The sequence below is a fragment of the Lepisosteus oculatus genome, chromosome 6 (assembly GCF_040954835.1).
Source record: "Lepisosteus oculatus isolate fLepOcu1 chromosome 6, fLepOcu1.hap2, whole genome shotgun sequence".
Lineage (NCBI taxonomy): Eukaryota > Metazoa > Chordata > Actinopteri > Semionotiformes > Lepisosteidae > Lepisosteus > Lepisosteus oculatus.
This window is the reverse complement of record NC_090701.1, coordinates 22,108,765-22,133,629: the sequence shown is the minus strand read 5'-3', so window position 1 is coordinate 22,133,629 and position 24,865 is coordinate 22,108,765. Positions and strand designations below refer to the sequence as shown.

The following is a 24,865-nucleotide window of genomic DNA, read 5'->3' as shown; positions in this document are numbered from 1 at the left end:
CAGCTCTGTTAAACAGCAGGTTACTTAAAGCAAATGTGAAACTTCTAGCACATATCACACAGTGGTTTATTGCTCTCCACTCTTTTTTTCACCTACAGTATTCATTAAGAATGTACACAAATCTAACACGGGCTAAGAATGGAAGTTACAGTGTTTTTTTTTTCTGTTTTAGTAAAAAAAAACTTTGTGCTCTACAGGAAGGTTATTGTTTGCGTTTTACCCAGAAGGTAGAGTCTGGAATGTGAAGTGACAGACGTTTGATACTACATAATTAAGATCATAAAAAGGCTAGACTATTCATATTAAAACTATTCAAACAGACTAATTTGTTTTTCTCTCGGGTCTCTGCAGGAACCCAAGGCACTTTATGATGAAGTTAGAGTTATTCCAATTTCAAAAATTGATAGAAATGTTCATATTACTGTAATTAAGAAGTACCTTGAGGATGAAATAGCAAGGTGAGTAGTGTTCTTTTGGTTATTAGGCTTGTGAGTGTGGACACCTGTAATGATTATAAGGACCTTTCTTCACCTTTACAAGCTTCCAAGATTATAATGAATGTAAACATTTTTTCCATCCAAATTTCAGACTGTGTATGCTCACACACTAGCATTTGAGCTGACAGGTATAAACTAACACTGTTTCTTTTTGGTTAAACTTGTGTTTAATACAAACTCTGAACTTTAGGGGCAGTGTTCTTGTAAATCGCTGAGGCCATCTGACCCAGGTTTTCTCTGAACTTTGTTTTCAGAAAGAGTTTAGTCTAGACAAGTTATAGGTATAGTACAACTGTCATTACATCAAGATTTAATTTCTGATTAGCCTAATATTTTCTTTTCAAAATATTTAGTTTCACACAGCTAGCGCCAATCTTAGCACATATAATTCCTGGAAAAATAGTCATCTTGTTTCAGGCGGCGTCTATTGGGGGAAAAAAATGGTTCACACTAGCAGTTCCAAACAAACACAGAATTCAAATGTTGACAGACTTTCTAAATGACCATTTCTGCATGATGTTTCTATATAAAACAATATGTCTGTACTATTTTAAACACTCCTTCTTTACAGCGAACACACATTGCCTACACTAGGCACCTTTACTGGTACATTGCTTTTCCACAGTATTTCTTGGATAGTAATACTGTATATTCCTAGAATCTCTGTTAACAATGGTCATAGTATGGTTGAATTTATTAAATTCTTATACTGGTTTGATAATACTGTACTCATTATTAACCCCCCAGGCTTCCAGATCGCCTGTCTGTCACATGGCCAGATGGAGATGAACTGGTGCAGAATGACGTTCGTTCTGCTGGGACCCCTATAGGTAGGTTTAAATTTTTAACAACACTTTTCATGTTGAACTGTGTTTCAGTTTTGGTGAAATCATGAGTTGCTCCTTTTTAAAAATTGTTAAGCAAATGATGGCAACGTGACAGAACTGCTTTGTTGAGCCAAATCCAGATGCATGTTTTGGAAGTAAAGTTGTTTAAATGTTAATTGACTTAAATATTCTGGTACAGATTTGTTTATGGGTTTTTTTGCAGTTCATTGGACTTTCAATTCTTTCTTTAAAATTGGAACCACTAGTTATTTTTTCAAAAACCTCCAGATTTGGTTTTGCTGCTTTGCTGTACCATTACCATCTCTCATATGTGCATGGGGGCAAGAGAAATATGCACCATTTCCCTCCTTATTTCTCTACATTTCTGTGAGCTGTCCTTTTTCATTTCATTTTGAATCTATAGTTGATTGATGTAGCTAACTCGCAACACCTCAAGCTCAACGGGATTATTTTGTGGTCACACAAGTAGGGTGCTGCATGTAAGGTGATCAAGTAGTTAACTGCACTATACCATCCTGAATCAAGCTTGCAATTAAACCAGTGAACAGTTTTAACTTTTTTTTCTGTATGTTTTAGGTGCAATGAGGATTGAAATATTGAACAAGAAAGGAGAAGCAATGCAGAAACTTCCTGGGTCTAGTCATGGTTCAACAAAGAAGCTTTTGGTTGAGTTGAAAGTTATTTGGCACTGTGAGTATTCATGATATACCATTGTAGATACCCAACATAACGATTTTCTTTCAAGGATGTAATTTTAAGGCTTACGACCTGCTGTGTTGTACATTTATTAGTGTGGATGTTTGTATACTTCATTTGTTAAGAGCAGGAAATAGTCATGTTTATTAAGCAAAACGTAAAGGCTAGTGATTTACTGACAATGATTATTTTCCTATGTAGCTAATCAATTAATGTTATGAATGGGTCAATATAAGATGTTAATATTATGTTGGTATTTTGAAATTCTTCAACAATAATCATACACTATGATATAAAAATTGAGAATACAGTGTATTGCAAACAGCAATCATCAGTGGCCAAGACAACTTCCTTTTTCATGGGCATTTTGTGATGCAGCATATACAGTAAGGGCTCAACATCTGCTATTTTAACGTTCTTGACTTATGGCCGAAGGGGTCTTGTATGGAAAAAGAGCATAAGATGAAACCAAGCTGTAGGTTGTTAACTACAACTTTCAGATTAGCGGCGCAACAGGCAAGAATCATGAGATGAATCTAGCTAGTGAGTAAGCCTCTCGCTACTGCCTGCCAAGTACCCCACTACCCAGGATTTGAAAATCAGCATGGTCTTGTTTTTTTGTTGTAACAAACACTCCAGGTTCTGTGTCGGCAGCATAGGGAATGACAGGCTGGAGATGAGTTTACAGGCCTCCTGACAGTTTTATTGCCCTTTTCATTACAGTGGGGAGTGTAGGCTGGATGCAGAGGAGAGATTAATGTGGTTTATTTTAACTGTTTACTTAAAGCCAATTCATTAGCACTTTAATAATCATATAGTTGAGTCCAGTATGTAGTGCATATATACTATATACAGTAGCATTACATTACGCAACACTGTAGAGGTAGAAGTATTCAAATATCTATTCAAATTTGGCAAGTTCTCTGGACAAACCTCGTAAATGTCAAGACCCTCCAATGTGTGTGTACTGTATATATGTAAAATACATAGGCAAATTATGTAAATATTAGCTTCAGCCTTTAAACCATTTCAGTTACCACAGTGTTAAGAAAGCAGAACTCCAGCCTGCTTCATAAGTATCGCCCAAAAGTGAACTTGCTGTTTATAGTCAAGATTCTAGGCTGAGCAGTCTGTTGCTGATCGCTTACTGTAAATAAGATATATAATCCATTTCAGTCTGGGTTTAGAGCAATGTATAGTACAGAAACACCTTTTGTTAGGGTTAGTAATGATGTCTGTTGACTGGTCTATCCATTCTTTTCCTCTGGACCTTAGTATTACCTAGTATCACAACTAGTTTTAAAGCATCACTTGAATCAGGTGTCAATGTAGACTGAATAAATCTTTCTAGTGTTTTTCTGGATATGCAGTACATTTTGTTCCTCTCTTATTTGCCTGAGGTCAAAGTCTTCTGGCCTAAAACCTTTACATAGAGCTGATTACACATTATTGTGCTAATGGATGGTTGACATATCTCTGACCTTAATTATGATTAAACAGTATTAAGGTTTGATGTCCTTAACCTTTTCACTGCTTTTCCACTTGTGAAACAGCTCCCAGTGGGGATATAGAAACAAACTCGCACATCAGCCAGCATGGTGGAAAATGGCCTTACTGGTTTAAAAAAATGGGTATGTTAATCTTTTTAATTTGTGATATATTTTTTTCCTCATATTTTTTAAAATATTGTACATGAGATACCCTGAAGAAAAGCTTACAGTGGAGTCTGTAAAAATAAAGACAAAAACAAAATAGTTTAATTCCATAATTGACTTGCCCTTATTTCTTCCCATTCAGAAAACATAAACAAGTTGGGAAAATACACTTTGAAGCTGCAGGTAGTGTTAAATGAGAGTAATGCCAGCACCTATGCAGGAAGATCTCTGCCTTTTCAAACATATGAATTTTCTGTGACAGGTAAGTGTTTTGTGTATCAATGTTGTTCTTAGTTGTGCATCCCAGAATTCATGTAACTGAATATTCAAAATAAAGTTATTAAAAAATCCATTATTAACCAATATGTATGATTTATACCGGATTTATGAGTAATTGCTAGCAGGATGGTTTGGTAGGAATATTTGGTCATGATACAGTATGTCTTCTTACGGTCAAACAGAACATCATCCCATTTTATATTGAAGTCATGGTTTTTGATCATATTACGATTCATATAGTTTAGCAATTGTTTTGCATCTCAATGTGGAATGTGTATTCTTGGAAATGGAAACAGTTCTGCCCGGTATCTCTTTTTTGAATTGATTTACCTGGTCCGGTAGTTAGGTGCAGAGTGGGACTGCAGAACTGTCCTTAGACTCGTTTGTTCAGGCAGTTTAATGTGCACATTACCAGGCAGTGTGATGGATGTTACTTTTTCTTCTTCACCTAGAGGGAAATCCATTCAGGTTCACCCTGGGACCGCTGGAGTCCCTGCTCCACATAGGAGAGCCCTTTGACATTCCACTGGAGCTCCTTGATGAGTTTGGACACCCTACACCCCCGCCTGTGAATCTTGTACCAGTTTTGGAATGCAGGTACTCAATTTAAGTTGTAATAACATTTATCTACAGTCATAGTTCAAGGTTGTCTTCTCAGGCTGGTGCGCAGATTTGTGACTTCCCATACTTTTCATCACTGTACCAGTATTTCTCCTGTAGGTGCGATTGTACTCTAACTAAATCCAAATGCTTAGCTACCTCATATTGCTGCTAAATTTAGGGTGTTTGGTATTTTTTCCTATATATACACCCATGCATTTCTGTTGTGAACATTAAGGTTACAGAGAGAGAAGACCTTTCAGTTTTTTGGGTGCCAGTAGCTGAGTAATATGACAATCTATTTGACAAGAATAACAGCTTTGCCAGATACGTCAGCTAAGCTTATAGTTCTGTAGATGGCATAATACTTTTTCTATTCAGTTTGTGTGAATTACTGCATGTGTGTATAGACTTTATACCAAACATGACTGATGTCAAGCATGATTTTGTGCCTTTTGAAGTAACAAGAAAGAGCATACTGCTACATTTAAAATTGCTAGAGATGTTTTTCTACTTAAAGCACCAGTAAATTCACTAATTTAAAAAATATATTGTCTGATGCACTAGGTAATGTATTTTGTTCCTCAGTGTTTGTCTGTTCTCAGCTCTGTCAATATTATGTATTTCTTATTATAAATAATATAGTTCTTGTTATAAACTCTATTTGTCCTCCTCTGATATACTGTCCTCTCAATTGGCTTGCTTCCAGCTCCTTTTAAATTAATATTTAATTTGCCTCTGAAGATTGTAGCCTGAAAGGATCTTTGTGTCATTTCAGTTCCCTGGATATAAGTTATGAAAAACTTGTGGCAGAGGGAACCAGCTGTATGATTAAAGGTGTTAAAGCAAAAGGCCTCGTAGGCAACTGTCAAGGCAAGGTCAGTATTTACCATGTTTCTTTCCTGGTACTCTTGTGATTACTGAATATTCCGTTTATATAGTATTATATAAATATGTTTTGTTTATTTGATTATAATTGATTTTTTGTTTCTGGCAGAAATACAATTTGAAAGTAACGTTGCCGGGGCTGAAAGAAGACTCTCAAACAGTGAGAGTTAGGGTGTTTCCTGGTAAGTTATTCAATTTTCTTTGTACATGGAGATAAAATAGTTCTTATTATTTGGCACAAAAACTTTTAATTTTGCATTCCTAATGTTGTATACAATGTGATGCAGTGACTTGAATTACCATGGAGTAAATTATTGCTTTTAAAGTATTTTATGAAATTATGTGTTTATGTAATTATATGCTTATATACGTAATAATAATGATGTTACAGTATATTGTTTAGAATCATATAAATAGGTGGTGTTGTCTATCTCCTATCGCCAGTGAGCATTTGCATAGGATTTATCGTCTATGATGTATTTAAAGAGAAACGACCTGAAGATACAATAGGTGGGAAGAGTCTCCCCACACTTCCTCATTCTTCCCCTTCTCAGGTTGTGTTTATGGTCTTGTGCCTAGAAGTCAGAAGCACATAATTAACTATTTCATTCTCGTTTGTTAACAAAAATAAATGGCAATGCTAAATTTAGCAAATAGATCACAAACTATGGTGTCTGTGGTTTCATCAGGGCTATATTTCAGAATGGGTGGCTGTGGTTATTAGCAAAAACAGGTCTCCTGGACATTTGTAATAGATCCTAGTTTTGTTTTTTTTTCCTTTTTCCAGCTGCAGTCTATTTAAAAAAACTGAAAATGTTATAGCCACAAGGTGTCCCCATTAAACTACTTTTATGAAAGCAGCACCATTTCATGCTGTTAAGCATGGCTAGATGAAGGCAGAGAACTGTGCACTTTGGTAAATTGCACAGTGTCTGGAACCTTTTGAATTTCATTTTTGTTGTTGCTGACTGCAGGCATTTAATGCCAGGATTTTGAATAGTAAAACCAAGTAGAATAAAGTTTAGCCTAAAATGTACCATAATATGGTGATGGAAGGTATTAAGAGTTGTGGTGTAGCTGCCATTCATTTGTGAACTGGAAACAATGGGGGAAAAAAAGTCAAATTATTTAAGGATTGAAGGATCATTGATTTTTTTTTTTTATTTAAAAAATGTGACAGCTACAATACTCATAACAGTGTTGGGAAGGGGAGTATCCATACTTTCCACTGAGACTTTGCACTAGGTAGTGCGGAGTCTAGCATAAGTTGTGTATTACAGCTCTCATTGGCAGTGCTGAAAATTGACTAAGTTTCCCCAAAAGGCACTCATGGCACTCAACCAGTTGTAAGTCACTGCTGGCAAAGTACATAGTCTAGACTGACATTGTCTACACTTCAAGGTTCCACCTGCTGTTGAAGGGAGGGCTTTTGCCATGAGTTTGCTAGTAAGAGTCTCAAAAAGTACATTTACATTTAGCCATCTAAATTGAGAAAGATGCATGAGATTTGCTGATAGCTGTGCTGTCATTAATGTGTTGGTTGGATATGTTTTTGTTCAGATATAATCAATCCTATACAGTCAAGCCTTAATGCACAACTATCAATAAATAGTTGTTTTATCATAAGTATCAATAGGCTAATTAAATTTCTGCTTCTAATGGAAAGAAAAGCTTCTTATCTAGTGTGGAGTAGTGGTTAGGTCTGTGATTGTAACTGGAAGGATTTGGGTTATTCCTTAAAATTCCCTGCTGTTTTAATGGGTACAAAAGTAAGACAATCTGGATAAATGCCAAATAAATTGAAGGATCAAACTGAAGGATCAAACTGTCAGTTAAAAGCCAATGCATATATCATTATCATAACTATTGTGGTATTGTGGTATTATTTCTATTGCTGGATCAGACTTTTCAGTTAGAACCCTTGATTTTATTGCTATACATTAATCACTATCACACCTGCAGAGGCTGTATGTTTTTGCCGGAAAGTGTTATTCCTTTTTTTTTCCCTTTAAACACCTACAGTGATTCATTTTGTCTGTTATATAAGCTTGTTACAATTTTTGTGAATTTACATTTATTTTTAAATTAGTATACTTCATTTTTTGAAGGTAAACTGTTTTTGGGATGAATTTTTACAATGTTACTATAGATTTACTGCATTCCTACAGGTGGTTTTAATCTTAAAAGAGGGGAAATATCTTGTTTTTATGGGCCACAGTAAAAATGCTGTTTTGAGACCTGTAAAGTGTCTGTTACCTGAGATGAATGTAACCCAGCTGCTGTGCAGCTATAAATGCCAGCATTTTCCTGGTAACATTGTAGATAATACTACATGGCAATATCCTTGTACAGAACCAGAAATCTTGTCAAACTAACATTTTTCAAAGGGGACCCAAAAGTTGTTTTCCACACTCCAATTGCCAGCTCAGTATAATATTACAAAAGCAGCAGGTATCTCCCAAGTACTGTATATCTAGATGTGCATGTTGACTGATCCAGTTGTGTATATATATATCAATTTTCAGACTTTTTTGTTTATTCCCAGGTCCCCCACATTCGCTGAAGGTTAAACCTGATTCCCAAAAGCTTGTTGTAGAAAATGGAGCCTCTTTTCCTTTCCATGTGGAAGTGCTTGATGATGCAGGGAACATCACAGCTCAGCCAAAATTGATAGTCCATTGCAAGGTAAAATTACAAGTTGCTGACATAAATACAGTCAGCATTTTAGTCAATAATTCATGTGCAAGCAGTTTTCCAAAAACCTAATGTGAGACATTTAGGACTCTGAACTTATTTCATTTGGTTTAATATAAATAGGCATGTTGCAGGAAACGTAAATGTTTAAACTTTTAAATCTGTACAATCCAGATTAGGTACAATTATTTTGATTTATGGTTTAAAAATACACAATAAGCTTTAAAGCTATGAAAAATATTTTCATTGATACGAAATGTTCAATTTGCACATCTGTTGAAACTTCTGTAGATGTTGATACAATTAGAATAAGTCTTATGTTCCAGGATGCTCTGAAGTGATGGAAAACATGATGATAGAAACTGAAGTTCTGATCACATGAGAAAGCAAGTAAAATGTAGGGTAGTAAAACTGCAGTGATTTTATAAGTAACATAAGAGAGATTTTAAACAAGAGAAGACCATTCAGTTCATCTAGCCTCTTTGGTTAGTTGGTATGAGTAATTAATTTAACAATCTCATCCAGCTTTTTCTTTTAAACAGCAAAGGATATAGTTTTTTTCAACTTGCATGAAAGCCTTTTCCTTCCTCATAGTAACAGTATGCTTTTCTCTCAACATCCATTTAGTCAGATGCCCTTTCTACTGCTAAATAAACTGTTCCTATAAAATACCTTATTCTGCAAGAAAAGTTATCTGTAATAAATTTGGACAATTACTGAACACTGCTTGATTCTATCAAGTAATGTAAATTAACTGAATTCAGAGATTTGGTACCGATGTGTTTCTGATTTGATGGTGTAAACAGTTAGATTCTTAATTATATGTATTAAAAAGAGCATTTAATATATATAATTTAAAGAAAATTAAAAGTCTTAATTGGAAGTTTTCATAATATATTGGGCCTTCACTCTTGCATCACATGTTTATCGTTATAGTTTTTCATCTTTAGGAATAACATGATTTCTTACTCTAAGATGTAAAGCATCACAAAACTGGCACGCAAATAATCTTGAGCAAGCATAGCTTGAAGTAACAGGCCTCTGACATCTGGAGATCATTTGCAGAGGATGTTTCACTAGTATATGTTTTATATGGTAATGTTTTATACACTGTTTAATCAAATCCATTGGAAGATTAAAATTTTGAATCTTCATTTGCTGAAGCTACTCAGATGTTCAGGTTACTGTGTTGAATACAAAAATGCTCACAATGAATCTTGTTTTTTAAATTGGTAGCTAGAATCTGTTGTTACTGAATTTATCTAATACCTGTGTTTCGTATTTTATTACAATGTCATTTTTGTGTCTACACAGTTCTTGGGTGTTCCAAACTTGCCAGTTTATACAGTAGACTGTAGCCACACCGGCATAGGAGTATTAACAGGCCCAGCTTTGCATGTAAAGAACATCAAGAAGGATCAGACCATAAAGGCAAAAATTGAAATACCAGTAAGTACTTATGAAATGTGTTTACACCCTTGTTTTTTCTGTTTTATTTTGCAGTATAATTACCTTTACAAATAATATTTACTGAAATAAAAAAAACTATTTTTTTGTTGCATTTCATCATTGAAAAATACTGAATTTTAATGAGAATGTCCTTTCTTTTGGAGGGATATTTATGAACATCTCTTCAGAGCAATATTTTAAAAATGACACGGGCATTAATATTCTCGGAGACGATGTAAAAAAAAAACTTTTTCTTTTAATAGAGCTGCAAAAACATTGAAGCAGTAGAAAAGACGCTGAAGCTCATCCCGAGTACACGTGTGGCCAGATTAGAAATCTTCAGTCTGGATGGTGAGAGGGCAACCCAGCTAAAACAGCAGGATGACATCAGTTGGACTGCAGGGGACACTCTGCAAAATCTCATCTTCAGAATGTATGATGAAGGAAACCGGGAAATCTCCATCACTGCTGCTCTAGCACAAAATATTAAGGTTGGCAGAGAACATGAAATTCTTTCTCAGTTGCACTGATGTCTACTTTAGAGGCCTGATGAGAGACTCGGGTGATGTTTTGGTTTGCTTTTTTGAAAAGTAATCCCAAGTTTTTATAACCGTAGAAGTACAGGAAAATTTATGTGCAAGAAGATGATATCATTAATTGCTCTGCTTTTGGAGGGGGGAATCAATGAGTGTCTTGATTGAGGAGTACAAATGTCATCTTTTAACTGTGCCCTTGTTCTACTTGGCAACATTGTGATATTGTAGGTTAACTGGACACCTAAGGTGAAGAGGGAAGATCTGGTCCAAGGAATTCTACCAGATGTGAAAGTGCCTAATTCTGTGAAAGAGCTGCGGTACTGCCAGGTGTCATTTCAGGATGAGCATGTGTCTCTGGAAAGTTCTTTTACTGTCAAGTACGTTTATTAATGATAATATTCTTTCATTCATGAATACGTTGGTCCCACGTAGTTTTTCATTGAGAAATTAATTGCATAAATGCTTTTTCATAAGACAAAACATGATCATGAAAAGCTTTAAATACTACCATGTGTATTGCAGGCGCTTATGCAAAGAGCTTTCATGTTTGTTATGGTACAATAGGCTGTAATCAGTTTTATTATTTAGAAACAAAGGAAACCTGTTTAATTTTATATTTTCATATTGAACCTTATTAGATTGCTGTTAGTATTCTAACAGCATTTATGTAACCACCTAGTGTTGGTGTATTAGAGCCTTTTCTGGTAAAGTGAGTGTTGTTTTCTTACCTTGGTTAAGGATTTAGTTTGTGTGTTTGTACAGTGGGTGTAGAAAGTATTGAGTATTTTTGTGTTACAACCCAAAAATTGATGGGCTTACATATTTTCTCTTTTGGTCCATACAACATCCTCTACTATATCAATGTGTTAAAATTTTGGAGCTAAAAATAGTTAAAATTAATAACTCTAAAAATCTTTGTTGGAAAAGTATTCACCCCCTTAGCATTAAAACTCCTTAATGAGCTACTAGTTGCCTTCAGAATTTGCAAAATATGTTGACTGGAAACATTGCATTGAAAGTGTTTAAGCTTTCGGATTGGGCACATCTGTTTTTGTAAGGTTAAATACATGTCTGTGTGAGTTTCCACGATTGGACATTGCATACAAAGCAATATGAGAGCAAAGGAGCTTACTCAACAACTAAAGAACAGACCTGTGGACAGTCACAAGTCAGGCGAAGGATATAAAAAGGTTTAAGAAGTACTGAGTATCTCACCGAGCACAGTGAATCAATTATCAGGAAGTGGAGGGCATATAAAACTACTCTGAATCTTCAACTATTGGGTCTACCTCCAAAACTCCAAAACATTGGTCAAAGAAGCAGTCTTGAGGCCCAAAACCACTCCCTGAGACTTACAATGTCTCATGATTGGGAGAAACTATGAATAAGTTGAAAACGGCTCAAGTGCTTCACAAATTTGAAAAAAGTTCACACAAAGTCCTGTCTCGAATACACAAAAAGGTATGTACAGTAGGATCCTCTGTCGGGGAAAAAACAATGACTTTGTGGTGTTATGAGACAAATTTGGCCTTAATATCAAGTTTTATGGCTGGTGGAAGAAGGACACTGCTCATCACTCACAAAACACCATACTCATATTGAAGCATGCTGGCAGCATAATGTTGTTGTGGGGTTGCTTTTCATCAGCAGGGACTGGTAGGCTTGTCAAAATTGAAGGCAGAATGGATGGAGGAAAATATAGGCAGATCCTGGAGCAAAACCTGTAATAGTCTGCAAAAGATTTAAAACTGGGCCAAAGACCTATTTTTCATCAGGACAATGACCCAACCCAAAGCAGAGCAACCCCTGACTGGCTTAAAAAGCAGAAAGTGGAAGACCTTGAGTGGAACAGTCAACATCCAGACTTCAATCCCATAGAAAATCTGTGGCAGGAACTGAATATTGCTGTAAACTACTGCTCCCCCAGTAACCTACAACAGCTGGAGCAGAGTGGGTGAAAATTAAACCCACAAGATGTAAAAAGTCTTGGGCTGTAACTGCTGCCGAAGAGGAGCAACTAAATATTAAATGCTTAAAGTCTCAGGGGGGTGAATTCTAGTCCAAGCTGGATTTTTCTGTTTTCTGTTTTTCATAAAAGTTTCTTTTACAGTAAAATAATTATGCCCCATCCAAATGTTAAGTATGCTTAATTAATCATGCAAAAAAGTCCTGTTCAAATATGTTGTAGTTTGATGTTTTAACACTGCAAAACATGGTAAAGGTCCAAGGGGGGTCAATACCTTCTATACTAACTGTATATAAGAAAACTTCTGTAGTAAGATTTTTTTATATTTTTTTGCTTGCCTGTGAGCCAAAAGCAGTCCTCTGTACCGTGTGCTCAGAGGTTTGTAGCTGTCTGATATGACTTTGTAGATCTGTTGCATTTTGGCTGACCTTTGGCTGGGTTTCATGGTCCTGTAGCTACACAGCTCTGGTGAGACTATACCTTCAAGTCTATAGCCTTTTCCCAGAGCTCGTTCACTCCCAACACTGGATACACAGCTTCCCCTAACTTGAGGGAATGTATATACAGTAAGGAAGAGAGAACCTGCCAGATGTTACTATGCATAATCTTCTCTGAGAGCGGTTGGTTATCGTTTCCCCTCCTTGGAGCTTAACCCTGGAGCTTAGCTTGACCTTTATCTTGAAAACCTTTTTCATTCACGATCTTGCGCATGTATTCCACAGTCAGTTTAGCACTTATCTGTTGGCTCGAAGATGGATCCACTTAAGTAGCTGTTTTTCCTTTACTTACTTAGTATTTACTGTAGTACAAGCAGATGTGTCGAATAAGGCATTCAGAGTTCTGGGTAGAACTCACCTTTACTACTCCCCCATTTCTTTACTATGCTACTTTAGTCCATCCTCCTGGATCTTCTTTCCAGTGTCTCTCCACCTTGAGCGTAATACAGGAGACCTATCTTTTATTTCACTCCCTGCAAACTCTCTATGTAGTTTGCAACTTTGGTTTTACCTGCCTGCCAGAGAACCTTGATCTTGTTACTCTCCTACTGAGGAATCTGTTAAATCCCATCCAGGATTTATAACTGTTTTTATTTCTGATAACCAATCCTGTTAGTTTGTCCCTTTCGGGGTAAATAAACCCCTTCAGTATTTATAACCCAGCGTTGTTAAGCTATGGCTTGCAGTGTGCAAGAAAGAAAATGAACCCCCGTCTGTCATCTTGTTTGATCCCATTTTCCCAAGTCCGCTCTACCATCTGCTTTACCTCACCAGTGGACCTGACACCGCTGCATCTGCGTCTGCTACTGCTTAACTGCTATTACTCCTCCTGATGTTATCTAGTACCTAACCCAAACATGATAGGCCAGCGGCTGTCTCTTTTACCTTACAAGACAGCTTCTTCATACTGTATAATTCCAGGATCTAACTTGGCAGCTTCCGACTAAAGGCTGCTGTCTACCATAGCTCTCAACCCTACAGAGCTCAGTTGAAGGATGCCAGCCTCCCTCTCTACCCTATATATTGCCTCAAACCCTGCCTACGCAGAGTACACAACCCAAGGAATTGCCTATATTTAAAACAGTCCGTTTTTGTAACGGAGAGGCAAGTAGATTTTCATATTGGCTAGCCAGTGCCAGATAGCTGGCTACTGGTTTTTCCTCTTGGGTTCTCCTTGGATCCGACCATACTCCTTTTTTTTTTGTCTGTTTTTACTCCCTTTTTATGTTCTGATAGCTAATGAGCTGGCGCTACAGGCTGCGTTCTCTGCACCTGGACCTGTCTTGACTTTTCCACGTGAATGTGTGTTTTGTAATCACACACATGTTTCTTTACCTCTCTAATAATGCTGTTCCATATTAGTAAAGTACATGATTTAACCCGCACATGAAAATGCATTTGTCTATTTTATCAAAGTGTTTTCTTAATCTCTGTTATGCTGTTATTATGGTGCCAAGTGCATACAGTACTTTACTCGCACTTAAAAATGTTTCGTTGATTGTCTCGCGCATATTTTGAGCTGTCTGTAATGCTTGTAGTAAGTGTGTGGTTTACTTGCACTTAAAAATGTTTGTCTGTCTTCTCACTTATATTTTCTTTTATCTTTTCACAAAGCCATTTCATGTGAAGGGTGTATTGCTCATCTGGAAGAATGTGCATTTATGATTTTCTAGGCTCTGTACAAAACCCTTTTTACGTTTGCAATGCGCATTGCTCTCCTATCAGCTCTCACTAACCAGTTACAAGTAGTAGATGTTTAGATATTCAATCTAAGTAAACTGGCCATAAATTGTTTGAAGTACACTGTATTATGGAACTTTACATATATTGCCAGACATAGCACACTGTTAATATTAGGTGTAGGTGAAATATTGCCAAAAGAAGAGAACATACCGACTTTAAAAATGTGTACCAGTGATCGTTAGGATTACGTTTTAGTGCTGTATATGAAAAGATACATTTAATTGAAACAGTTCTATCTTCAAGTCCACAGCTTGACTAATCTTAAATTAGTTTTCTAGAATATCATAATTTCCACTTTATTTAATAACCTTAAATAGTTGCATCATAGCTATTTAAGTTAATACATATTTTCAGTTGTAGGATGCCATTATTTATCCACAGCTGTATGGAAGGACTTTAGAGATTTAACTGATAGTGTTGCTTACAATGGAGCAATTGAGCACTTTGTCTTTCTCTATTTGACTTATTGGATGAGTCAGCACTAGAATGTGAACTTATGCTGAGAAACATCTGCATTCTATGTTTTTAAGCTTTTTCTCTTTTTTGTTAGGCCTCTTCCAGATGAGCCAAAGCGTATAAAAGCTACACTGAAGGGTGTGTGCTCAGTACAGATGGGTGAAGAGCTGAATGGAGAGATTCGTAAGTAAATGTGTTAAAACCCTGTAGGAATGTTGAAGACATACTGTACTTCCACCTCTTGCCCATTAGTTTTCAACTGTTTTTCAAATTTTCTTGCATTGCTTATACCAACAAATATAATAATTTGATCGTAAGTAAACTAGGTATTTGTGAGGTTTGAACGTTTTAATAGGAATAAGTGATGGGGTTTCCTTGTTTTCTTCAGATTTGGAAGTTACAGATCAGTATGGGAATAAAACAAACACATGGACATCATCCACTGTGGGTTCAATTGGTGTTTCTTCAGAGGGGCTTGACAAGTCCAACTTAAAAATTACCTGGCAGGTAAAGCATGGAATATCTTGTTAGATGTTCCATAATTTTATTCGACATCTGCTTGTTCTTTTTTTCTCATGCTTTTTGTGTTTGGAGACTTTAATAGAAATACAATTTTCAAAGCACACAAATTGTGCTTTATATAAATATCCTTTATCAGCAAGTGCTGTTGTTAAATATTATTGTGATTTGCATTATAAAATACTGTCATGAGTGCTGATTATTTTGTCTCTCTTTTTCATGAACCTAGGAAAACGTGGAAGGAGTTGTAGTCCAGGGAATAAAATTTGTTCCTGGTGCCCCTGGACAAAGAGAGCTATGTTTTGCTTGGCGAGACTTTGTAGAATACATTCGGATTAACTTGACTGCTGGACCCCCAGCACAGCTGAAACTTGAAGGGCTACAGTTAGACAATGTAATGTTTTCCTTTTTCTTCTTCATTCCATTATTTTTCTTTACCTTGAATACAGTTAGGTGGGATTATTGAAAACAAAATCCTTAAATATTTAATTTAAGGAAATAGTATAATCAGAAATGCAATATGTAGATAGTTTAATTTTCCAAATAGTCATAACCTGCAACACTGTCGTCATACATTTAAATTACATATATCAGAAAGTGAGCTTGCCGGTTTTCAGACCTCGTCCTGTTTGACTTGTAATGGAACAAATTTCACAGGCGAGTGAATAAGAGCAACCAGTGTACCTCTTGGAAATAATGATCACTAAATAGATAAGATTAATTGCTAGATTTATACATCAGAAAGCACTTTTCTTTAAAAAGGAAAAGTTAAATACTGATTTTTATTATTGGTTGGTGTGTAGCCAATGCCTTAGAAGAGAAATTATAATGTTAAAATAAACAGATTACAAAATATTGATTTTTTTTCTTCCTACAGACCCTGACTGTGTTTAATGGGAAAGAACTAGAGAAGCCATTTGTTGTACAGTTGTGTGATCAGTGGGGAAACCTAACATCTGACCCACAAGTCAGAATAGCACTTATAAAAGATGCTGCCTTACAGGTTGGTAAAAAAAAACGCCAGTCTTAAGAACACTGGTAGAAACATTGATAATTCAGTGCAAAAAATAATTTTAGCAATGATTAAAATATTTTTACGAAATTAAAAGCATTGTTACCTGGACCATTATCTAAAAAGAAACATGGGTAAGAGTTTTTTGCTCTGTTTAGATGACACCTATGCCACAGGCACTACATGTTGACAAGAATGGTACAGCAACTTTTCCAGTGTGTCGGGTTTCTGCACTGAAGTAAGTACAGTACCGTTTTACAGACCTAATACTAATATATTGTTTGTAATCGAATATTAACTAGAATATTTTGCTCCTCATTGGAGACCACTTAAAATAGCAGGGTAGGCAGTGAAAGTAATGTGTGCATCCATGCAACATTAATTAGAAGGAACTGCAGTTATGTAAAATATTTGGGTGGATTGTTGTTTCCTTTCATTGGATACCTGTGGTTTTATTTGCTGTGCCCATTTTACATTTCATTTCAATATTCTGTTTTAACAACCTAGATATTTTTCTTAATTTGTGCATAAAATGTACTAATTGCTTAAGTTAATGTTTGTTTTTCTCTTTTCAGGGGAGTGTACAACATTCAATTTAAGGGCAAATTCAATAAAACCACTTTAGAAGGTCCAGTAGTGAAGCTGAATGTCCTTCCGGATCCTAACAAGCCTGTTGAGATTTTGGTAGACTTTAATAAAAATGCAGTTTTTCCTGCAGGAGGCTTTTTAACAGGTACTGATACCTCTTGTTCTATGTTTTCTGTCCCAAGTATAGTACATTACATTCATTGCTAATTTTGTTAAGTAACTGGTAAATGGTAACATTTTACTATTTTTCTCTTCAGCGTTTACATACATTTCAAAAGCATGAGGCCCAATTAATAACTTTAAAGTACTGTACTACTGGTTGGAACATTTCTCCTCATAATACTCTTTCATCCCAAAATGTCTTGCCAACCAGGGCAGTATTTTCCAGGCTTTCTTTTGACAGTAAAATTCATTTTAAAACGCTTTATTACTAGTGAGTCATATTTGGTGGGTGGAGTTGCATTAATAGGAAGGACTGTACATTAAAACTGTTTTCATAATTTGGAAAAAGGAAACTCCTTTCTTGAGAGTAATCATTATTTGTACTATGTAAGTACCTTAAGTGCACTTATCAGGCAGCACAGGCTTCCTCCCTGGTTGTGTACAGGGACACACTGGACTGCTGTTTAATATATTATACATTAGCTCTGTAGTATAGTATTAAAAGTTAAGAATCATCTAACCCAGACTTATTTGCTCAGAAAAATTAGTTTTCAATCTTTTTGTTGTAGAATTTTCTAAACAACCCACCATCAACGTTTTAGGACTCATTAATTTCAAGGTTACAAATTATTTCAATTAATATTTTGGTACCTGAGAAATCAGGTGAAACAAAACCCAAAAGACATTAGGTGAGAGCAGCAGGACCACAGAGAAGAGAAGCAATAAATGCTGCCTTCATTCCTACTGCCTTTCTGTTCATTTGGTTTTGTCCAGACTGTGACTGATATCATATGCCTGGTGAATCTTCGTGTTCTTCAGAGACCAGGTTCAGAACCTAGGCAAGTTGGTGTGGAATGACAATCGGGAGTTAATTTGTGTGGGAGCCAGTAAAAGTCCTGTAATCCAGTCATTAGAGATACTGTAGCATCCGACCTAGTAGAGGTAGATAGCCACCAGAAGCCTTTACTGCCTGGATTTTATAAATCGGTTCAGCAGTTGTTTTCCTCCAAGTGATCAAGTGGTTAATTGTGACACCAAGATATACATTTTCAAAAGGTGCAGCACAAGAAAATAGAGAAAAGTGCTCGGTGATCTTTGCAGATATCCATCAAAAGAAAACTCTCATCTTTGCTCAATTTCTCATTCATAAACTCTATAGTGTTTACTGTGACTGTCCTGTCAGAAGTTGGCAAACCCATGAGAAATTTAAATCCAGCTATGATGCTAATGTATATGTGGAAAGGACAAGGTCCAGGCATGCTGCCTCCAGAAAGCGTAAGTTGGAAAATAAAGTTCTTGATATCTATCCTTGTAAGACCATGTCTCCAGTGGTATTATGTAAATAATACTTGTCCTTTAATGCTTGGCTTGACAAGGGGAAGTTCTCACTCTCACTTATCCTCCTGGGTAAGGTTGGTAGTGTTTAGCCTTATGAATATCATTCATATTCTTAGATGAGATCTCTTGATCCTGTCTTTATTAATGTGAATCGCACTTAGAAATTTCATTTTAAAAGATAAGCTTGTACATACTGAGGCAGAAAAAAATCTGTATGTGAAAATTACATAAAAGAGGTGTTGAAACTATTATAAACAAGCTATTACATTGATGTACTAGATTATGAATAGATGCAGACACCTAGTATTTTCATTAGAGGTAATTATTGTAAGACGTTAAATATTTACAGTATTGTTTGTGTTTTTACCATCTCTTTAAATTAGATATAAAATGTAGGTTGTTGATTTTTCTGTGAAGAGTCCTACTGTATGTGTTTCTTTGTGCTTGTTTTTTTTTCTGTTCAGAAAATAAAAAGTTACTTTTAAGGCAATTATTGTTTTAAACAATTGTATTGTTTTTTAGGCAGCTACACTTATGTGCAGCAAGCCAAAGGATAATAAAAAAGAAGGCTGTTTTTACTTCAGGTAAATCTGTTATAAACTTTTCATGGTATAGTATGATTCCCGCTAAGCTGACTGTGTAAATAAAATTAGTTATTAGTACTTTTTGTTAATTAAAAAACAGAAATAAAATAGTCTCTCCTTATTTTCTTTTTGATTTTATGTTTTATTGCTTTCACTTTCATCTTGTCAATGGATCATGTTTCTTAAATCTGGTTTTCTACTTTTAGCTTAATAGATCTAACAAGACAGTTTTCTGAATTGCCTTACTTTATTTGGTGATTTCTTTTTTATTTTGTATAAAACTGAAATTGCCAATTTCTTATGTGGCTTTCAGTGCTGACAGGTTTTCAGCCAGTACCATGTACCATTTCTGTGTTCACGCAAAATGTAGGAGAGATTATCAAAATGTTTGTTATTCATTTTCACTTTAAACTCGCAAGACGCATTAGAAATTAGCCTTTCACTCCAGCTAGAGGTCTGCAGACCTTTTTTCAATCCAACTCTAGCCTGGAGCAGATAGAATGTTTCAAGTCAACAAACATAATTAAATTGGTTTTGATTGGCGGTGGCAAACTTTTAAATTTCTTTGACACAATTTATAACTTAATAAAAAGTAACTCAAAGTGATATAATCTTGTTGCCAAGTACCATGCATACAATGAACAGTAAAATCAACTGACAGACCAAACTCCCCATTTGCAGAACAGGACCACCACCTATTTTAAAATTTGCTTTGAAAGCAATAGCAAAAAGAAAAAAACTTTTAGAAAAATTAAGTTGTCACATATGTTCTGTAAGAGGGAGCTGGGCTGAAAACAAAGCCCACAGAAGTCTGGCAGTCTTTGTTTTAAAAAAAGCCAAATACACAAAAAAGTGCATGTTCAGGGTATGGTCTTTAAGATTTACAGGTTTTACAAGCTAAAGGCTCTTTTGTGTGCATCGTCTGTGCTCATTTGTTACTGTACAAGCAACAGACTTTTGGGTTGCAAATTAGCAAGATTTGACAAGATTGTTGTGACAAGAGTGACAAGATTTTTGTTGTTTTTAGTATGGGACATTTCCACTTAACCAAAACGCCTTATTGGAAAAAATATGAAACCTATTTTCACACAATTTATAAATGACCAGAGTAAAGTTCACAGAAGCTAAAACAGGTGAACAGGTCAAATTTGGAAAACTGTTGCCCTCATAGCAGGATTATTTCCCGGCATTTGTATTTTAACTGTGGTTACTAATGTGTAGTGTAATGCTTCAGTTAGTAACATAGCGTTCTAAAAAGCTTGATATTAAATTAATTTTTGCTATTCATAATTTATTTTTCTCAGAGACAAAATAATTCCTGATCATGTGGGCGAGTACTCAATCCAGTTTGCATTCACGGTGGACAAGGCAAATGTATTATGGAGTAAACAGGTATGCTTCACTTTTTTAAGTGTGTGACAAATCAGTTTAAAACAAAAATAATGTTCCACTGTGTCAAAAGTATTATAGTAATTTGATTATTTGACTGTTAAACTGTTTCAGTTTGTTTGTTTCTATATGTAATTCTAGGGGGAGTCAAGACCAGTTTCTGTTTATATAGAAATATATAATAGATATATCCTCTTCTTGATCTTCGACACTTTTTGCTGAAAATAAATAAAAAGTCAACTTTTTGATTAACAGTGGTGTGACTACAAAATGCATATTTGCTAAGGAAAAATATTTGTTCTGCTCTAAATGTTACATTTTGGGTATTGCTTAAGTTCTGTCGAGTATTGCTTAAGTTCTATTGATATACAAATCCCTTGACATCTAAAATAATTTTCAGTACATTCCTAAACTGAAAGAGAACTTTGGAAACCCTTGATTTTTTTTCTTTTTCTTTCCATTTTAATTATATTCCCCAAGCAGTTTCCTTTTGTTAATGTTATAATCTGTGCAGCCATTCTCTATAAACTGACTCATTTTACCCCCCAGAGTTCTGTGCAATTGCAATTGAGATAACATTTACAATCTTTCATCATAATCTGAGGTCAGTGTATTTCTGGTAAAATAAAAGGTTTTATCATTTAATATTTTACCTCAACTATTTAAAATAGAGGAAATCATCCAGCTTTTTTAAAGTCAAACAATTCATGGTAATTTCTGAAGCAGATCAGGATAGTATCCCTGAGCTAATTGAAATGTTTTGCTTTCAGATTTCCATAAATGTAGTGCCTAACGACCCAGTGAAATTGTTGCCAGATGTACTGCCTCCAACTCCAGTTGTTTCTAATATCCGTTCCACTGCCAGTCGGACCTTGGTTAACAGCCTATGTCTTAAAATCATGGTAACTGGATACTTTGTTTGCTTCCCTATAACTTTAAAATATTGAATATTCTTTGAAGACATTGGAAGTCTAAACATAGACATGACTGTTGAAGAAATAACTGTACCTAGAGTTGTAACCTTGAGTATACCTCAATAAGACCCATATTGTGAGGGCTTTCTGCAGCTAAACACCTAAGTTGTAGAATGCACTACAACATGAAAGAGCTTGTGTCTTTAACTATTTAAAAGTGTTCTTGAAACTCTTGCTTTTCCAGATTGGTCTTTAGAAGACTTTATACAAGTTAGCTTTTGTTTTACTGCATTTCATCTTAACTAGTGGGGCAAGCAGCATAGCTTTTTTTCTTTCTCCACTATTATTTTCAAATATCTATGTTATCTGAACTCCAGATAAAAACCCGTGACATTTGTTCTTCTCTGAAACAGAATAACAGTGGTCCTAAATGTGGTGGAACATGTTATGCCGTGTCCGTGATAAAAAAGTGATCTTCTTAACAAGAATTTTTGGTTTCAATTTAATCGGTAAAATTAATTAAAATTAATATCATTCCTATTATTGCCTTGTATATACAATGCAGTAGCTATTTGAGACATTTATGTTTTTTTTTTTTACTGTTACGAATGTTGTGACAGTTGCATTTAAAACATTTAAATAAAATAATTTAAAAACGCACCCTCTATATGCTTATGGTCTAATTACGGTGCCCAAAGAAGACATATAGAGGTTATCCACTGTACCTCGCAAGACAAAGTGATGGTCTGTCACTTTTTGTTCTTAATAGTTACTGTAAATACAGTTGATTTCAGTTAAGTACTACAGTACCTTTGAGAGAACCATAGTTAGATGTGTCAGTGTCTCAAACTTTTTATCTGTGTGCTGTAAAGAAAAGTCTGTAGAACAGTGTACAGTCTTGTCCTTGATCTGTCTGAGCATCTGTAGTGACTTGATACTCAATACAGTGTTCGATACTGTAAATATTTGTTCCTTTTCTTTCACATCATTTGTGTTTCTCTAACTTATTTTAAAGCAGATTAGATCAACCAAAGTCTTATCATAGAGTTATTTCCGAATCATCAGCATTTTGCAGTTCTTTAGTCCGATCTTTCATTACCACGTTGTCTTTGTTTTATATCATTGTACACCAGGACATCTTTTCTGGAAACTGTGAAAAGTGAGAAGAGATTGGAGTCTTCTTACATATTTGATTAATTTCAGGATGAATATGACAACCCCACTGGTGCAGATCTGAATGGCAAACTTGTTGTTTCCATTGAGAGTCCCAATGAACCCGATACTGAGATCCCTCTGTTCCAAGGGAAAGTCCCAAGGGTGCAGTTTAACCTCACTAAAGGCTGTGCTGAGATTACGGTAAGTATTTAGTTGCTTGTGCTGCTATCCTGACCAAAATATTTCGCCTGATTAAATCTGAAGAAAAAAAATATTTAAAAAGTTATATTTAAGGGCGAGTAAAAATGAAACCTTTATGAAAAGCACATTGGTTCTTTAGCATTAAGTACTGCTGAAGCCAACATCTCGTATTTATTGTAAAGTGCATTGTTGCCTTTAAACTCAGAACTTTTACACAGCGTTTTACACCAGCCTTTAATCTAACATGATTAAAGTTGTTTTAATGGTGCTTTAAAATGCTATGTACATACGTTTTAAGTTCTATGCAAATGTATTTTTAGTAGCTTTTGTTAAATATATGGGTAGATAGCATGAGGAATCGAACAAGACATTTGGATATTTTAGTTATATATTTTTAACTTTTATCCAGACCTGGTGTTTTTCTTTTTCTTTAAAAATTAGTTAACTTCCAATTCTGGGTCTGAAATAATGTTATGAATTAATAATCTATGCTACATGGTGAGCTGCCCATTTGTTCTTGTGTTTCAGAACCTTGTTATTGCAGAAAACAGCCCTGGCACAGATGGAACTGAATACATTCTGATCTTTAATCCAGTTATTCCTGGCTTTGTAGAAGAAAACTGTCTGAAACCATTCAAACTTCCTTTTATGTTTTCAAATGGTGAGCAGCACTTCAGATGTAGATTTTGATACAGAAGCCTTAATGAGTTGTAATAATTGTATTTGTACGTGGCACCTGCTATAGGCTGAAGCAGCAAAGAAATTCTGTACGTATTTAAGAAAATGAGCAAAGGGTTTGGCAATTTATGTGAACTCTGTAAGTATATTGCTGGGTTTGTTTTAACATACAAATGTATATTTAGCAGCATCTGACTTTTTTTCTCTGTTCTGTAGACTGTAGGAAACAGCAGCAAATGGCAACATTGACACGTGAAAAAGACCAGATTATCAAGTCCATTGGAGCTTACAAGAGTCTTTTTGACACAAACAACCAGCTGGTCTCTGAGCTGAAATGTAAGTTATCTTTATAAAGACACAGGTCAAATCCAACAATTTCCTGTTGAATGTGATAGTAATTTATCCTCTGGAAGTGGCTGGTAGATCTGTGAATCAACAAGCCTCAAGAATCTTTAATTAGCTAAATAGACTGAGTGGCTGCTTCCTCCCTTTCATTGCTTTTCATAAGTGTGTATTTGCAGTCTGTCTTTCTGTGAGAAAATTGTCCTTCACGAGAGAGCCCTTATTTCTGGTGGTAAAGCTTTTATTAAGAGTCATTGGCCACTGTGCATCTATTGGTGGAATACACCAATTCCTCACTTAGTTCCTTTTCTATTAGCGCAGATTCATAATGCGTAGCACTCTTTGTCCTTGACTATTTTAATTCCTCTGAATTTACCTGCATAAAAACAGAATATCTGTCTGTGACATGCATACAGATGTGAAGGAACCACCTGGTGCATACTCAGCTGTAGTTGTACACAATGCTTCTATTTGTGCTCATCAAAATGAAGTCTTGGGCCTCACAAAATGAACCGTGGCTTGGCCCATGCTGACAAACGTAGCTCCTCCCATCAATCCCCCTCCTCTGCCAAAATGAAAAAGTGAAGGCAGAGGATGGTTAATCTGTACTTGGAGCAAGCTTGGACTGAGTGTATTGGTACATTCTGAAAATATTTTTTTCTTGTATTTTTATTATATCCTTTGGTAAAAATATCAATGCTTAGAGTTTGTATGTTCTCTCCCTGTTTGCGTGGGTTTCTGCCGGGTGCGCCGATTTCTGGTTTCAGAGACAAGAGGGAAAGAGGGCCCTGGTGTGAGTGCTTGCATGTCTGTGTCTGTCTGCTCTACGATGGACTGGCGTCCCGTCTAGGTTGTACCCTGCCTTGTGGTGTAGGTGTAGGCTCTAGCTCCCTCAAGGCCTAAATTGGATAAAACAGGTTGAAAATGGATGGGTGGTAAAAATATCAGTAATGTCATGAAAGCCCGGAAAAACCCCTGTCATGTGAGGGCTATATGAGATGTAGAGTTTTTTGGGTAGTGTTGTATTTTTAAATAACCATTTTAATTCTTTGAAGGTATTACTCCTTTAGTACATTTGTGCTATATATTTTCTTTGTCGAATGGGTCCCTTGAGAATTCATTTGGCTTAATATCATGGTAGTGATATTAACATTGATGTTTAAAATGAATGGATTTTTC

General features: G+C 35.6%; 1 protein-coding gene across 1 annotated transcript in view; it reads left to right on the top strand.

Annotated features, from left to right (window-relative positions):
* smchd1 (structural maintenance of chromosomes flexible hinge domain containing 1) overlaps positions 1-24,865 on the top strand; it is a 60,099-nt gene that overhangs the window by 21,153 nt on the left and 14,081 nt on the right. The window contains exons 15-39 of the mRNA XM_015354452.2: positions 352-458; positions 1,245-1,327; positions 1,922-2,035; positions 3,595-3,672; positions 3,839-3,958; positions 4,428-4,572; positions 5,354-5,453; positions 5,573-5,645; positions 8,009-8,148; positions 9,472-9,606; positions 9,870-10,097; positions 10,371-10,519; positions 14,899-14,987; positions 15,193-15,311; positions 15,553-15,717; positions 16,201-16,326; positions 16,494-16,573; positions 16,911-17,068; positions 18,245-18,360; positions 18,946-19,007; positions 20,312-20,399; positions 21,167-21,298; positions 22,514-22,666; positions 23,195-23,327; positions 23,561-23,680. Coding sequence (XP_015209938.2) covers positions 352-458; positions 1,245-1,327; positions 1,922-2,035; positions 3,595-3,672; positions 3,839-3,958; positions 4,428-4,572; positions 5,354-5,453; positions 5,573-5,645; positions 8,009-8,148; positions 9,472-9,606; positions 9,870-10,097; positions 10,371-10,519; positions 14,899-14,987; positions 15,193-15,311; positions 15,553-15,717; positions 16,201-16,326; positions 16,494-16,573; positions 16,911-17,068; positions 18,245-18,360; positions 18,946-19,007; positions 20,312-20,399; positions 21,167-21,298; positions 22,514-22,666; positions 23,195-23,327; positions 23,561-23,680 — 3,013 coding nt within the window. The remainder of the gene's footprint in view (positions 1-351; positions 459-1,244; positions 1,328-1,921; positions 2,036-3,594; positions 3,673-3,838; positions 3,959-4,427; positions 4,573-5,353; positions 5,454-5,572; positions 5,646-8,008; positions 8,149-9,471; positions 9,607-9,869; positions 10,098-10,370; positions 10,520-14,898; positions 14,988-15,192; positions 15,312-15,552; positions 15,718-16,200; positions 16,327-16,493; positions 16,574-16,910; positions 17,069-18,244; positions 18,361-18,945; positions 19,008-20,311; positions 20,400-21,166; positions 21,299-22,513; positions 22,667-23,194; positions 23,328-23,560; positions 23,681-24,865) is intronic.